We start from the raw sequence: 17713 nt of genomic DNA, 5'->3' as shown, positions 1-17713 counted from the left end.
TGAAAATAAATACACATGGTGGTGTACAAAGAGGAATAACTCTTTGTATATGTGAGGAGCTTGCGCAGTTAAGAGTGCGTACCAAATCGAAAGTACTTCCCAGCCTGGTGAATATCGAGGCGAGGTGGGTGTAATGGATTTCGTCTTTCATGGACATCCAAACTGAAAGGTAAATCATTCAAGTCTGAATTATTCATAATCATTAAATCAATATCCGTCCGTCTCTGTTCTATTACACAGTATCTAGGAAATGCACAAATATTGTGCAATTAGGGTGCTTGTCTATATTGTTCTCAATCTATTTATAGATGTCATTGAGCACTTGTTTCAGAAGTCCGGGAGACGACCTGGTTCACTTTTATCACGTGACTTTTTGACCCGGTTTGTCTTGCGAAACGAGTGGGAAATCGGCCGAAAATAAATTAAAATGTAAAAACAAAAATTATGAATTTTTCAAAGAACATCTGCATAACAGATTTCATAAAATGTAACCCATGTAAGGTGGCAGGGGACCACTAACAAAACCGCTCAGTACATTCTATGCAACTCCCGGAAGTATTGATTTCTACCCCTGTGCGCATGCCCCAAATGACGTATTTGTTTACAAACACAATAACGACAACACAGTATGCAATCAGCTGCTAGCTGACCGCTTGAGCCGGGTTGGAAATAGTTAATGCAATGTTACTGTTGATTGATTGCTTTGGCGCTTTGGTAAATAAAATAGGTTAAATAAAACTTTTGTTTATTTTGGAACTTTGTCAAATCATTTGAAATATCAATCCTGAAAAGTTCCAAGACTTCATCCTCGTATGGTTTCAACGGATATGATTTTTTTTATTACACTTTAATTCACAAACCCTGCAAATGTGCACCAAATTTACCAAAATGTGCATCCATATTTATTACAACTAGGTGCAGGCTAAACAAAGAAATACACAATATTCACATTGCACAATTCTGAACACAGCATGCAGCAATACGAGCGCGAGCTGAGTGATTTACAAATGGCTGACAAAATGGCCGACAAGACCTTGCTCAACCGCTTGGGTTATGTAAACATGACCCTAAATTCGGAATAAAGACTCCCGACATGTCAACAATGAAACGAAAGTAGAATATTCATTTTATTCATACCAAAATACCTCTTTCTTGTACATAAATCAGCTTTTTATTAATGAATTTTCAAAGTTAGCATGTCATTTTAAGTCCTAAACACACCACTACTTCAAAAACTAATATTTCGGCTTCTATTTACCGAATTTTCACCATTTCTTCTTCACGAACTAGCTACGTGACAGGAAATTCAATTTCCAACCCTGCGCATGTTCACCGGGTATTTCCCTTTTCTATATTTAGTTGAAAGCGAACAGATATAGCGATCCAATCATAATACGGGATTTAGTGAAATCCCGTTCCGGCTTTGGATTTTACGCAATATGTTTACCTCATTATGCAAGAGCAAAAGTTGCATAGGGTTTTGTTAGTGGGGACAGTTTCTTTGGTTTTGAAACATGTGGATAGGGGGTGTATTATACACCAAAGTCAGATTATGACAGACTAATGTAAAATCACATTTCCCTTTTATGTCAATACTTGTATTTCATATTAGTGTAATTAATAAATTATGGCCCTAAATTACATGTAATATATAAATACTGGTGCTGGTGCACAAAACATGCTCTGAGCAGGTTCCCCTTTTTTGCTTTTGTAACGGGAAGGGAGAAAATGCAACGGACCAGACCGGGATTCGAACCCGGGCCCCCTGAATCTCTAGTCAGGTGCTCTACCAACTGAGCTAACTGGCCACCTGTGATCGAACCCGGCCGACCGCTACATTCCTCCCTCCTTAAATGTCTTCGCCCCTGAAGACACAACCCAAGTTCTTATTTGCCCCTGGGAGGACTTTCACCTCCAAGTCCAGGGGTGGTCAACGGCACCAAATCTGTAACGGGAAGGGAGAAAATGCAACGGACCAGACCGGGATTCGAACCCGGGCCCCCTGAATCTCTAGTCAGGTGCTCTACCAACTGAGCTAACTGGCCACCTGTGATCGAACCCGGCCGACCGCTACACTTTGATTTTCCCTCATTTGGGCTAATCTGCACCACCCCCACACCATCACAGTACCAAACATGGGGATTTAGACACTGCACAATCAAGAACCCTATCTGCCCTTCTCAAAAATCTACCTCTCATATGGGGCCATCCACCTTCCCTCACAGCTACGGACCTTTTGCTAGACCCACCATGTTTTCACCAGAATTTCTTCAGCAACTGACCACGTGTCTTACTTTCGTATTTGCACCCGTCTATATGCTAGGAATCATGATGACACCTACATGTTGTATATCAACATTTTTACTAAGCACTCAGCTACATTTGACATGCATCCTAAAATTATTGTATACATTTTTACACATGTAATATCACTTCAAATATGGGGTATTTCCATTTTTTGAAAAAGTTGACCGGGCCTATAGTGCGAAACTGTCCCCTGCTACATTTAAGAATTCTGACATCTGATGTCATTGACGTCAACTCCCATTTTTGACAAATCTGACTTATTCTGAGTGAAACTACACCAATACATCATGTCGACTGCCCTAAATGTGTACGCAATAAAATTATTTAAAAACCCTACATTTCTGTGTATGATGTTGTCATTTTAGAGTGATGAGAGTGTTCGAGTAAGATCCCTGTGCCTAACAAATAATATTACAAGTATATGGTATCTATGGTAAAAGTGACCTTATATGTGGTGCTACATGCTGAACATGTAATCATGAGAACCTATGTAGAAAATGATGGATTAGAGAGAGATAAAGGGACATAACTGCTCTTAAAATCAAGAAAATTTCCCACTTCACTGTCTACTTTTTTACATACTGAATATGTATAGACCTGAAATATGCTCTAATTAAGTAAACAACTCCCCAACAAGATTTTGAATACCTGTTCTCGTCTTACATTCTATTCTATGCCATCCTAATAGTGAAAACTAAAGATTCATGCAATTCAGCCAAATGTCAAAGGGGAGGTGGCTTGTTTACAAGTACCACCCATAAATGAGAAAATGGTGTTAACTGTGTTTTTTGTGTACAAAATGTCTCTAAAATGACTTATTTCTCTATCTGCAAGTATTTTTTCATAAATATGTATCATGGTGCTGAGAAAAAATGTGATCTGCTGTACCTGAGACCTGTCAATCAGTACAATTTGTTAATTACATGTAGAACATGTAAAACTACATGTAATCTATGTAAAAAGAATACACAGTATATGAAGTACCCCAAATAACATTATTTTAACCACTAAGCTGATTTACATGTACTTACATGTCACTATGATACTTGATCAGATTCTGGTTTTCCATAGTACTAAAGCATAGCTTACCTCCCTTGACTGTTGTCTACCATTGTGACACTAATCTGATACATATATTGAAATAAAAGGTTGTATTACATATCTAATACATTTATCTTGATAATGTTAATGAAATTGACTGAATTCCATGGGTTTCAAAAAATGCCATTCTCTTTAAGGTGGCAGGGGACAGTTTCTTTGGTTTTGAAACATGTGGATAGGGGGTATACACCAAAGTCAAATTATGACAGACTAATGAAAAATCACATTTCCCTTTTATGTCAATACTTGTACAGAGTTCTTGAAATTTCTTTTGAAGTGTCAGACATTTGGTCCGATACTGTTAGAAATAGTGTCAGCCCAAACAAAATTTTGTCAGTCCAGAAAAAAAAATGCATTGCTTTTGAGGTTTTTTTTATAAATTTTATTTATAATCAATTACATATGCAATTGTATTCAATCTCCATCTCAGCTATACGTTCATAAATTCTCCTTTCATACCCTTTCTCATCTTCCTCACACTCTGAATCTTCTTCAATTCACCGAGTCACTTATTTGCTCTATTTCTCTCTCATCCTCCACTTCTCTCTCACCCTCCACTTTTCTCTCTATCCTGTCTATTCCTCTCAACTTCTTTCTCATCTTCCTCTGCAATCGTTTAAATTACTCTCTCACTTTGGCCCAAATGTAGTTGGTCTCGCGACTTTGAGCAGATGCTGTCACCTAGCATAGGTAAAACCGCATCAAACAAAAGCCATTGTCTCCCAGATTCCCGGTTTCTTTTCTCCTCGTAGTTCTCACAACAGATTCCTCGCATTTACGTTTCAATGTCTTGCCGGATTTAGCATCGGTTTGAAAATTTATGGGCCATATGGCCGCCAATTTCCCCGGTAAAAAACGGACTTCGATCCCGAACTTTTATCGGCCATCAGGACCGACAATTAAGTAACTCGTGTCGGACATTTACTACTTTTATCGGATAATCCGACATTACCGACACTTTTCAAGAACTCTGCTTGTATTTCATATTAGTGTAATTAATAAATTATGGCCCTAAATTACATGTAATCTATTAGCTGCAATAATGTAGCCCTATCCAATTTTTTTTTATTCTGACGTTTTCGGGATAGGGCTACAATTCCATAGGATCTCCGTAATGGTGCAAAATAATTTTATGAATAACCGATAATAAACTCTGTGTATTAGTCCCAAATGTTGTTTACACCAAATGGAGTACCAACTTTGTGCTCGGGCATGTCTAATAAAGGTGTTTTTCATTAAATATAATGTACAGCATGCAAAATTCTTCGTCTGCTCCGCCATGCTTGTTATCGCGAGATCTCGTAGGTGGATCTAATGAAAGCCTAAACATTGACAATCAGCGCGAAAATGTAGTTACTCGAGCCTCTTTGACAAAGAAAGGAAAATCATATTGTTGCAGAAAGAATTTACACTCTGCTGTTCGGTTTTTAACTTGATATTTAATTCAAACCTTTTCAATACCGACGAAATAGCTTTTGCCTCCATACTTGTCCATTGATGTAAATACTACCTTATATGACATATGCAAATGACTTGGCAATCGGAAGTTGAAACTTCAGTACATCAAACATGGCGCACAAATATGAATCAAGGAATTGGAATTTGTCGAAATTGTTGAAAACGGTAGAATAGAGCCTCACAAATCTAAAGTTCCAGGTTGTAAATTTATATATTGACTAAGAAACATAGAATATCATTTTATTTACGTAAAGAAAGTCAGGAAATTTTTAGAATGAGCGCAAATGTTGCGGGAGTGAATCACTCCCGCATTTGCACCATTACGGAGATCCTAAGGAGTTGTAGCCCTCTCCCTAAAAAAAAAAAAAAAAAAAAAAAAAAATCAGAGAGGGCTACATTATTGCAGCTAGTAATCTATAAATACTGGTGCTGGTGCACAAAACATGCTCTGAGCAGGTTCCCCTTTTTTGCTTTGATTTTCCCTCATTTGGGCAAATCCGCACCACCCCCACACCATCACAGTACCAAACATGGGGATTTAGACACTGTGCACAATCAAGAACCCTATCTGCCCTTCTCAAAAATCTACCTCTCATATGGGGCCATCCACCTTCCCTCACAGCTACGGACCTTTTGCTAGACCCTGCATGTTTTCACCAGAATTTCTTCAGCAACTGACCACGTGTCTTACTTTCGTATTTGCACCCATCTATATGCTAGGAATCATGGTGACACCTACATGTTGTATATCAACATTTTTACTAAGCACTCAGCTACATTTGACATGCATCCTAAAATTATTGTATACATTTTTACACATATATCACTTCAAATATGGGGTATTTCCATTTTTTGAAAAAGTTGACCGGGCCTATAGTGCGAAACTGTCCCCTGATACCTAAGTTTAAAAATCATAATATTGATAATCAGTTTTATCTTCAAACATTTTGTTCACAAACATTGCAGACTGGGCTGTAACTTCCACAGAGAAGCGGTGTTGATCGTATCATCCAGCATTCGGAAACAAAAATGTCAATAAACTTACCGCTTAACTCACTACTTAATGCTAATTGAAATTTAAACTCCTTAATGAATGAAAAATGGATAAATAACGAGCAAGAAAATGTTTATGTATATTTTCCACCATATTGTTTTCCATGTGCCCGCTCTGAATTTATCGGGCGATCCTGGCTACTTTTCAGATGACCGGCGGCTTATAAATACTTGAAACAAGTTACTTGCCCGCTTTCGGAAGTATCAACCGGCTTTATCCGGGCGATCAGTCTCTACCCAGAGTTGTCGTTCCTTGCTCTCACTTACACCTCTGTTAACGTCTCAAAATAAGCAATGTTATTCCACATGTAAATCCACATTTTTTACGGCTAATAAAACTAAGAACTATTTTATAAAATATCTGGAAAATGTAAGACAAGCAACTATTTGTAGATTTTTTCCCATTACCAGATTACTATATATTCTTCATGTACCTATGTATAGGCCTGGTGCAATAGAACTACCCAATATCCACGTTTCAACCCAAATCAATGCTTCTTGTGTCACAAAAAGACTTGACATCTGCTCAATATTTATTTATTTACATGTATTTTTGTAACTGAAGTCAAAACCATACTTTATTTGAGCATACGTGCCATTTTACAAAAATCTTGTAAAACCCTTGAGACATTGACAGAGGTGTAAGTGAGTGTAAGGAATGATAACTCTGGGTAGGGATTGCCGGGCGATGAAACAAGTGCGCCCCCTGTAAGCACCCTACGGCATGTGGGCTATATTGAGAATATCATGGACAAAAATATCATTTGTTGAATGAAGTTTATTTTGGAGGGATGCATTGTTTCAAGGGAGGTGCAGATTAAAAAAACAATATTCAATATTGCATGTACAAGTTCAGAGTAACATTGAATTTTTTTTTTACCCCGATAAAACCATTGTCATCTCATTACCAGCTTGTCAGAATTATCGCGCTTTGGCGAGCTGGTAATGAGTTGACAATGGTTTTTAAATAGCAATGTAAACAAAATAGGCCTATATAGATTTTTTAAAATTCCATCCCATTTACTAGAATTTTTATATTTATAGAGAAAAAGTAGAGAATTTGTATGTATTTTGGTGTTTTTTAAACGTAAATTACTGATGCTCATATCAAGCACATGCAATTCTGTGATCTTTAGATAACACAAAATTCTGTGTTACGGGTATCAAACGAGTCCAATGGGCTACAACGCTCATTCTTGACAAATAAATTTAAAGAATAAGTAAATAAAAATCCAAAGCTCAAGAGGGAATCTGACAAGGATTCATCTTTCAGTTCCAGTCATCGGTTAAATTTTACATTTCCACTAAATTAACAATTCACAATGATTTTTTTAAGAGGGGGGGGGGGGGGGTATCTATAGATTGATCTCTGCACGTAAACATATCCATCTTTGCATGTGATAATAAGAGGGAGCGGACCCATTCTTGCTATGTGCCTGATAATTGTTTTTGTTCTCATTTGAGTAATTCAAGTGCATGAAGAGTTGTAAGTTGATGTACACAAAATTTAACTTTTAAAAGATTGAATCACACGCGAAAAATATTTCAACAGAAATATTACACTACAGATACCAATTCAAATCATTAACATGTTCCGTTTATTGGCACCTGGTGTACATTTAGCAATAAGTAGTTTTGTTCTGTATGAAATGATAAATTGATGATGTACATGTAGGCGTTGGTTGCACGTGTGTTTTTTGGCCTATCTTATTGCATGTGTTTTGGTTGTCGAAAATATTAAAAAAAATTAAAAATGAAGAATTGCTGATATACTGAAGACACCCTGGTTCTGATCCAAAGAAGTCGAGGACTAATTAATATTTACATACTTTGTTACATCCTGACCACATTGCTTGCGAGAAAACCACACAAGCCAAGGGACACATAATCTAGTAGATGTAATATTATTTCAAGTGACTAAAATATTGTTTAGTTATACTATTTTTAAGTCATAATTAACACTCAATTCTTAGAAAAATTCCTTAACTAGCAATTAATTGCAATAAAGAATTGTAAATTTTCAGTTAATTTCTTATATGACACCGTCATCTGAGGACTGCAATTTGCTGTAGACCCTCTGTAATCCGGGGGAAATCACTCGCTTAGCATTGTGAAAACTGTAGGCCATTGTTCATCATATTCTCAGGTACTGCAGATTCAATTCCCTTCAAATTGTGTGTGCGAGTCAGACGAGGCCCCCCGCCTTTGGACAAACAGACCTAATTTGCTCCCTAGAAAACATTGGTTAGCAAGCCCAAAAACAATAAACTTGTAATTTGTAAAGTAATACTGTTATAGATTTAGTTTTAGCATTTTATTTATTTAACTAGCTCACCTGAGTCAAAGCTTTTCTGATCAAAATTTGTCCGTTGTCTGTTGGCGTCGTTGTCGGCGTCATAAACTTTTCATAGTTTCATCTTCATTTCCAGAACCACTGGGTCAATTTCAACGAAACATGGCACAACGATGCATTGGGAGAAATGCTTTCAAGTTTGTTCAAATGAAGGGGAGATAATAACAAAAATGCCAAAATTGGGTAGGGTCATTTAAAAATCTTAAGAACCACTGGGCCAGAAGAGCTGTGATTTACATGAAAGCTTCCTGACATAGTGCAGATTCAAGTTTGTTCAAATCATGGCCCCCCAGGGGTAGGATGGAGCCACAATTGGGGATCAAAGTTTTACATAGACAAATATAGGGAAAATCTGTAAAAATCTTCTTCTCAAGAACCACTGAGCCAGAAGAGCTACAATTTACTTGAAAGCTTCCTGACATAGTACAGATTCAAGTTTGTTCAAATCATGACCCCTAGGGTAGGTTGGAACCACAATAGGGGATTGAAGTTTTACATAGAAATATATAGGGAGAAACTTTAAAAATCTTCTTCACAAGAACCATTGGGCCAAAGAAGTTGACATTTACATGAAAGCTTTCTGACATAGTGCAGATTCAAGTTTGTAAAAGTCATGGCCCCCAGGGGAAGGTTTGGGCCACAATAGGGACTTCGCTTTTACATACAAACATATACATGTATGGAAAGTCTTCAGATAAGGGCCAAGGTGACTCAGGTGAGCGATGTGGCCCATGGGCCTTTTGTTTATTTTAATTTAGGCAACACCAATATAATTTCTTGTTCGTCGGATCCGAACGTCTGTATTTAAATAGAATGTAAGAAATAATATTAATTTAAATTTCCCGCTTCTGGAATTTTTCCGTTCATTTTCCGCTCCATTTTTTATTTTAGTTTTTAACAAAGTCATGACTGCGCTTGGAAATAATGGTATTTTAACTGTGTCAGCAAAAACCTGAACAACATCGAATATTTTTAAAACATGCGGAGACACTCCGAGGCACACTCGAGCTGAGGACAACTACATATATAACGGGGGTGTAGATCTTACTAACACAACCATGAACTTTAGTGGTGGATAGTTGGAAAGACAGTTTTTAACAAAAACAAATTAGCTTTTTGCCCAGTCTCGGATCATTGCCAGTTCCGGATCACTTTGTAATTATTTTCTAAAAGTACTAAGTATTGAAATGATTTCTACTCAGAAAGGTAAATCACGTTTGAAATGATTACTGAGGGATACAAAACTGATGTAATTTTTATTCAACCCAGGTTTATTTTTAATTGATACATCTTTCAGCAATAGCATCAATAAATATTTCTTTATCTGTTGAACCAATTTCGGATCAGTCGTGTCACACGCGTAATATTGAACATAGTTTTCAACTTTGAGCAATATTTCAGTTCATATTAAAGGCACTCTTGGATTTATAGAAGTAGTGTCAGATATAAAAAAGCACTCTTTTTTTTTATAAACTCAACAAACCTTATTTTTAATTAGAAAATTGAGACTGTTAATATACTATGCATTGTGTCTGCATGGATATACTTCTTTAAATTAATATTTAAAATGTATACTGTAGTTTATTCAACTTTAGCATATTTAATTTTAAAACTTTTTTTTTCATTCCAAGTTTCCCAGTCTTGCCAAAACCACAAGAAAATGGCGAGAAATTGTTTTTCCGTGTAGATATAATGTTATATTATGAACAACCTCAGAGAAAGATAATGATGAATGCTAATCAAGAGAGTTTTGAATGCCGCCTTTTGGCTATGTCTAAATGTGAAGCTTTGAATATTGTTCAAATTAAACTAGTGTCTGATTTATTTTTATTTCTACAAAAACTAGGTATATGTTAAGTGGAATAAATATACAGACATACTGATTTAAAGTATGAGACCGATTGAATGTAGGATCGGATCAGTCAATGTTCGAATCGGCATGCAGTCGTTTCAAACATCTCCATGATTTGGAATGGTTCGGAACGGATCTATGAACTTGGGTATCGAAAATGTAAAGACCTGTGACATTTACAGCAATTTTCAGACAATTTAAATGATTTTTCATTTGAGAAACTTCTGATCTTCTCACAAGAAGATTGAAACCTAATTTATCTTCCTGGTACCTCCAGCAATCGATAATGAAAATGTGATCCGGAACTGGGCAAATGACAGTATATTTAGTCTTGAAATGTATGTACACGTACAAATACCATTTTAAATGCATTCACTGAATTTTGTTATTCATTTCTTCATCAAATAATGAACTTCTATACACAGTGCTTTGAACACGTAAACTAAGGCCACATTTAAAATAATGTTGGTTTGCCATAGCCTAAGGGTCATAAAAAATATTGGGTCGGTCGGTAGGGATTTTTTTTTTGTTTTTTTGCTGAAAATATATTGAATATATCAAAACTCTGTATATTTTGTGTTTTTTTGATGAATTAACCCTATAACAGTGAATTACTTGCAGAACTGTCAGAAACCTCTCTAAAAAGTGCCATTTTAACTTCATGGAGAGTAGTAGTTTGTGTATGGCTCATATAGCATTTTGTTATTCTGATATGTTACTTGTTTTGTGGGTGTTTGTTTTCCAGGTCTTGAATATGTCCATTGTTTTTTCAAATTTGTCTAGAGTCTTGGTTGCCATGATTTTACTCTCAATGGCCAATGTAACATGCATGTATTATGCAACTAAAACTTGGTAGCATTGTTGTTGTTCTAAAACATTATTCGTATAAACTCAACACAATTTCATGTTCAATGATGTTGGTCAAACGATTTCTGATACATTAAATCCGTGCTCCGCGGTACCTCGAATTACCGAAATGCCCATTAGAACTAACAAAATTCCCCTTTGAATCAATTTTTTAAAGTTAGATTGAAAGATTAGGGATTGATTCAATGTGTAAAATACCGTCCCTGAAGAAAAAATAACATAATTTTTTTAATTTAAAAAAGAGTCTTGTTTTATTAAAATTTGTGTTAATCTAAGGAAGGCAACTCATGTTATTTTTCTTTCATTTAGAAGAATGTGTTCTGCAACCTCATTATATATATGCATTGCTGTAAGTTGAATTAAATCAACATTCATATATATTTTGCAATTCAAACAAATATGGTATAGGGGAAAAAATCTCATGCTACCCCTTGAGGGCCCTTGATTGGAAAATAAAAATATGTTGTTATGTATAAATTTTGCTAGAGTTATCTTTCTTTGAAACATCATGAATGCAAGAAATGAACACAATTGAATTCCCTAAATTTACAATCACAAATTTAGAAACGTTTTAATTATCATAAAAGATTAATATATATAAACTTAATATGCATTAATGTATATAATTAGAGGGGAATTTCGATACTTTTAGGTGGTATTTCGAAAACTAATTCCTGGGAGCATTTCGGTAAATTGCGGGCATTTCCGAATATTCGGGGTACCCATTTACATTTTCATCGGACACAGTTGTTGTTTGTGTACATAATTATCGAATGATGCCTTGTCGGATAGACAAAATTCTACCAGTATGCCATGTGCCGAATCGATCATTTGAGCGCTTAAAATTGCGCCGATTTACAAAACGCCGCAAAGGAAAAAAACTAAAAACAAAACAAAATGCATCTTCACAAGTCAAGGGCTATTGATTAGTTACCTTATTACAAAATAAAAACACGCAATGTTCTTGATGTTAAGAAAAGTATACCCCACGAAGACCATTGTTTACTTTCTGTTTTTGCTCTTTCCAAACTTGCATCTTAAACGAGGAATCTCATTGGATGATTTAATTTTAGCTTATTGCGTCATCCCCTGTCCCAAACCCGTGTTTTGAATGGTGACTGATGCGAGCATGGTGCGAGGTAATGAATCAATAACCGTTGACTTGTAAAGATGAACCAAACACGGATAGGAACTTGAAAGAACAAGAGGCCCATGGGCCACATCGCTCACCTGAGTCACCTTGGTCCATATCAGAAGATTTTCCATATCTATTTGCATGTAAAACCGTAGTCCCTATTATGGCCCCAAACCTTCCCCTGGAGGCCATGGTTTTTGCAAACTTGAATCTACACTATTGTCAGAAAGCTTTCATGTAAATGTGAACTTCTTTGGCCCAATGGTTCTTGAGAAGAAGATTTTTAAAGATTTTCCCTATATATTTGTATGTAAAACTTTGATCCCCTATTGTGGACCCATCCTACCCCAGGGGGGCATGATTTTAACAAACCTGAATCTGCACTATATCAGAAAGCTTTCATATAAATCTCAGCTTTTCTGGCTTAGTGGTTCTGGGAAGAAGATTTTTCCTATATATTTGTATGTAAAACTTTGACCCCCTATTGTGGCCCCATCCAACCCCCTGGGGCCATGATTTTAACAATTTAGAATCTGTACTATATCAGGAAGCTTTCATATAAATCTCAGCTTTTCTGGCTCAGTGGTTCTTGAGAAGAAGATTTTTAAAGATTTTCCCTATATATTTGTATGTAAAACTTTGATCCCCTATTGTGGCCCCATCCGACCCCCGGGGGCCATGATTTTAACAATTTAGAATCTGCATTATATAAGGAAGCTTTCATATGAATTTCATCTTTTCTGGCCCAGTGGTTCTTGAGAAGAAGATTTTTTAATGACCCTACCCTATTTTTACCTTTTCTTGATTATCTCCCCTTGGAAAGTGGCCTGGCCCTTTATTTTAACAATTTAGAATTCCCTTTACCTAAGGATGTTTTGTGCCAACTTTGGTTGAAATTGGCCCAGTGGTTGTTGAGAAGAAGTTGAAAATGTGAAAAGTTTACAGACGGATGGACGGACGCCGGAATACGGGTGATCAGAAAAGCTCACTTGAGCTTTCAGCTCAGGTGAGCTAAAAACAGAAGTCGAAAAATCAAGTGAAAAAAAAAACCATGGCCGAAATTATGTCATTAAAATGGGTCGGTTGCACGATGGCAAACAAACTGCTTTTTAATTCTGGCCTTAGCAATATATTATCACATTTGGGGTATAAACAAAATGTCTTACAGAAACTCTGTCTGTAATTTTGCATGTACTGAATTATCAATATGTGTATTGAAAGGGGCATTTGCTTTCATTTTGTCACCAAAAATTTGATTTAATGAAAATTGCTCAATATTATATATTTCAGGAATAACTGCATGATTTGATTATTTTAAACACTTTTTATCCCCAAAGCAGGCACATGAATTATGTACATACTTTTTTATGATTAAATATTTAATGTCTTGCAAGGCAATTATTCTTCCATACACATTTCTTTACACCAAAAGCGGTTATCTAACGTAGTCTTATTAGAGTTTCTCTTGTTTTTGTGCAAAATAAATGTTTTTATTAGTTATTTTTATATATTCCTATGCCATTGAGAAATTTTGAGTAAAAAAAAAATTCCCATCACTTTCACAGTTAATGTCCCTTTTTTCAAAAAAATAGAAAATTGGTTATTTTACATGTTCAGGTGATTTTGAATATAATTTTCATTGTTTTAAAATACAAAAGTTTAAGAAAGAAAAAAATATAATCCCTCGCTTTGCTCTATTACGATACCGCTTGAAATTCATGTTGAAAATAAATTTTAATATTATAAATAGTAAATAGCTCGCCTAGCTGCCCCAATATTTTGGGGTCATTTGTCCGAAGAACAAGAAATTTTATTGGTGACGCCCTATTTATTTATTATTATTATATATTTTTTAATACATATTTTGCTTATGTACAGTTTTCTTCATTTGTACTGAGGAATGGACAGGTAATAATTGTGCCAAAAATATGACAATTAATGGAACTGCTCATGCTGTTGGTCAGTTTAGTGCTTTAGATAATATTTGTATTGATAATTGACCTATTGCATTAACTTTGTGAATCTGACACTTTTAGGTACTGGGTGTTGTTGAAATTAAGTGCTTCTCTTGCATGTATGCACATTATAATATTAAAAAATCTTATTAAGAAGAACCAATGGCTATGATATGAGACATATATTTTTTGTATGTATCTGCAAGAATTCCAATGTAGTACAGATTGAAGCTTGTTCAAATCCTGGCCCTTGAGGCTTTTAAAGACTCGCAGGGCCACACATTATTCTATCAATTTGGAGATATTCCCAAGTTGTGTAGACCCCCCCCCCCCCCCGAAACAAAATCAGTCTGATTCTAGTTAGGGCAGGAATCAGAAATAAAATGATATTATGATGCCACAGAAAAGTCCCATCCTTTAGAACAGAGCAGCAATACCTCGTTAATAACACGGATATATAAGCATTCCTATGCTGCTGTGTGGAGTCAAATTTGGTTAAGTCATTACCATGTGGGGTTGTAAGGGGTGGGGTTATGATATGGGGTCAAAATTTTCTGTGGGAATAAAGAGAGTAAAAAATTCTGTAAAAATTTTCTGATGAAGAACAACAGATTCGATGTCACACAGGCAAGCATTGATGCCCATGGGCCTCTTACTTTGCAAAATGATCTGGAAGCACCTGGGTATATGTATTAGATAGAAAGAGTGATTAAATGAAATTGATGCTTATTTTCTATTTGGTTTAAACTAATGAAGGATCAGGGGTTTATAATGATGTTCATACTGCCAGTCATAGGATGATTTGTTCTGCCTACTTGTAGATAACATGAGAAGAGTTATGGAGGCTGCAATACCACCCCCCACCCCATCCCCCCACCCCTGATCGAACAATCTTTAACAAAAATGTGAATTCAGTACCAGTTTGTGCTCTATAATTTCCCGTTTTTAGGTTTTAAAGGTACCATCTCAGATTGCATCCCTCCTCTAAAAATTCTAGATCCACGCCTAAGTAATACATAGCACAAAATATTGTTTTTCAATCACATTTATTCAATAATTTTATTACCTAATTTTCATGAATGAATATAATCATTGATTATTTTATTACAGTGAGACAGATAATGGCCACGCCCAACCCCCAGGCACAGGAGGTCATCACCTGTGACCTTTGTATCAAGCCTACCCAGCAGTTCTGTAACAGTTGTCAACTCAGTTTGTGTGTGGACTGTGTTAGTAAACATGTGGACAAGCTCAAGTACCAACCACATGACATCGTTCATTTCAAAGACAGAAAGATACAACTTGTTTTTCCCGAGTGTGAATTTCACTCAAACCAGAGATGTGAGGCTCACTGCCAACAATGTGATGTTCCAGTTTGCCTGAAGTGCATGCTTGGTCCTCATAATGGACACAAATATGGAGATATGTCTGATATCTTCAACAGCAAGAAAAATGATATTGAAAAGGAAACCAAAGCAATTGAATCCACTATTATTCCGCAATACAAGAAGAAAAATGAAGAAACAGAAAGCAAAATATCCATTATAATGGCCGAATTTGATGAACTGGACAAAGAAAAAGAAAAGCACAGAAAATCCTGGCACCAAGAAGTCGACACCATTTTCAATCATCTCGGTGCTTTGATGAAGTCCATAAAAGAGAATCTCCTGGCTGCTCTAAACTCTCACCAATCCAAAATAAAAAATCAAATTCCAGACATGACCCGAACAGTTCAGCAAAACAAAGAAATTCTGAAGTCAAACAATGTGTCTGCAGTCACTAACTACAAATCCAAACTCCAGGAATACAGGAACATGCCTACTGATATTGATGTCAAACTGCCATCACTCAAAACCAACACAGTCCAAGGCAGAGAACTCAGTCTGGAATTAGGAGAATACAAGGCTAGCCTTACACAGACAACACTGTCCAGTCTGACAGAGGAAGTCTCCTATTTATCTTTACAAAAGCTGTTAGAGCAAGCCAAATCAATTACAACCATTCCTACTGGAGTTAATCCTCTATACAATGTTGCCTGTGTGGGAGTGGATGAAGCCTGGGTTAGTGGTACAGATAAAACCATAAGACGTGTTGACATACACGGGTCTGTACGGGACACTGTCACCACCACATGTCAATACTGGCCTGATGGCATCACAGTGACCAGACAGGGAGAACTGGTATACAGTGATGTTCAAAATAGAACTGTGAACATTGTCAGACACGGGAGAACAGAGACACTGATAACCACACCACGGGGCTGGCATCCAAGTCAACTATGCTGTACTAAGTCAGGTGACATCCTGGTCAGTATGTTTACTACTGATCACAGCCAATATAAAATTGTCCGTTATCAGGGACACACAGAGAAACAGGAAATAGATAGAGATGACGATGGAGAACCAATCTATAAAAGAGGGGGATACTCACTGTATGTGGTGGAGAACAACAATGGAGACATCGTGGCCTCTGATGGTAATGCTGGCACCGTGGTCGTGGTGGACAAGTCAGGAAGAGTCCGATTCCGATACGACGGTACACCAGCCAGGAGGAAGAAGTCATTTGATCCTATACATATAGTGACAGACTCCATGAGTCAGATCATTGTGGCAGATTTCAACAATGCCTGTCTACACATCCTGGATCAGAACGGACAGTTCCTGAGATGTGTGGACAATTGTGGACTAGATAAACCTGTAGGACTGAGTGTGGACAGTGAGGGGAGGTTGTGGGTAGGGTTATATGAATCAGGAGAAGTGAAAGTGATTCAGTACATGAAATAAACACATGATATCACATACAGACATCAGATAATGACAGAGTTCACACAGTGCTCTTGATACATACATGTTTTAGTGATATCTACACAACAGTATATTCATTCATTGTTTCTTTCTTTTTGTAAATTTGAACATTGATGATTTTAATCCAAGGTGTTGAAAAAAGACTATTCAATCTTGTTTTATTCTGGATATGTCTACCTACAGTCCAGGGAAGTACATGCACATACTGTTACACAAATGGTACATGTTTGTGAAATTGTCATTATAGTCACGTAGCCCATGTAAGTATGCATCCTATCAAAAAGTATCTACCCTATCATCATAGTGAATTTGACTTGGTTTTTTTACAATTCACTGTGTAATGAAGTGTGGTGGTAGAAAATGAACCTGGGCGGTGTGTTGAAGACCAGCAAAGACCAGCCCTCCTTGATCTGTAAATTTGAAAATACAAGGGTAAAATTGATTAAAGAGAAGCATGGGCCTCATGATATGTTTGATTGTTCCTTGTTTTATTTCCTGTTTTAGAACTTTGTAGTCATGTAGTGACATCATCAGGTTTAGCTGGAGGGTCTCGTGTAGGGAGACCACTTCTTGTATATTCTATAATGATTTGATTCTAGTTGTATATCTGAATTTGATTTGAAAAGAAATTCCAATATCATTGTTTGTAATGGGACATCATGAAATTGCATTTCTAAACTTCAAGAAGGAAACATTATTTCAATGTAATTCCAATGATAAATGTTTTAATGTGAAATGATATGATATAAGTTATATTTCCAAATGATTGTTGTAAAAATGTGCATTTATGATAATCATAATCAGTAATACAATTGAAAGTAAATTCAA

The 17713-nt window shown here is 36.2% G+C and overlaps 1 protein-coding gene and 1 long non-coding RNA gene across 4 annotated transcripts in view; one reads left to right on the top strand and one right to left on the bottom strand.

Moving 5' to 3' along the window:
- LOC130047517 (uncharacterized) overlaps positions 1-572 on the bottom strand; it is a 23823-nt gene extending 23251 nt beyond the window's left edge. For all 3 annotated transcript variants that reach the window (XR_008796405.1, XR_008796406.1, XR_008796404.1), the window contains exon 1: positions 83-572. This is a non-coding gene — a long non-coding RNA (uncharacterized LOC130047517). The remainder of the gene's footprint in view (positions 1-82) is intronic.
- On the top strand, positions 42-17713 carry LOC125653373 (E3 ubiquitin-protein ligase TRIM71-like). Its single transcript, XM_056142779.1, has 2 exons — positions 42-169; positions 15192-17713. The coding sequence occupies exon 2, from the start codon at positions 15203-15205 to the stop codon at positions 16862-16864; it is 1662 nt and encodes a 553-aa protein (XP_055998754.1). The 5' UTR covers positions 42-169; positions 15192-15202; the 3' UTR covers positions 16865-17713.

Source organism: Ostrea edulis, chromosome 7, assembly GCF_947568905.1.
Source record: "Ostrea edulis chromosome 7, xbOstEdul1.1, whole genome shotgun sequence".
NCBI lineage: Eukaryota > Metazoa > Mollusca > Bivalvia > Ostreida > Ostreidae > Ostrea > Ostrea edulis.
Note: the sequence above shows the minus strand (reverse complement) of the source record. Positions and strands in the feature narration are given on the sequence as shown.

Excerpts from the sequence above, each read along its gene's own strand:
- LOC125653373 (XM_056142779.1), top strand. The coding sequence starts at position 15,203 with ATGGCCACGCCCAACCCCCAGGCACAGGAGGTCATCACCTGTGACCTT.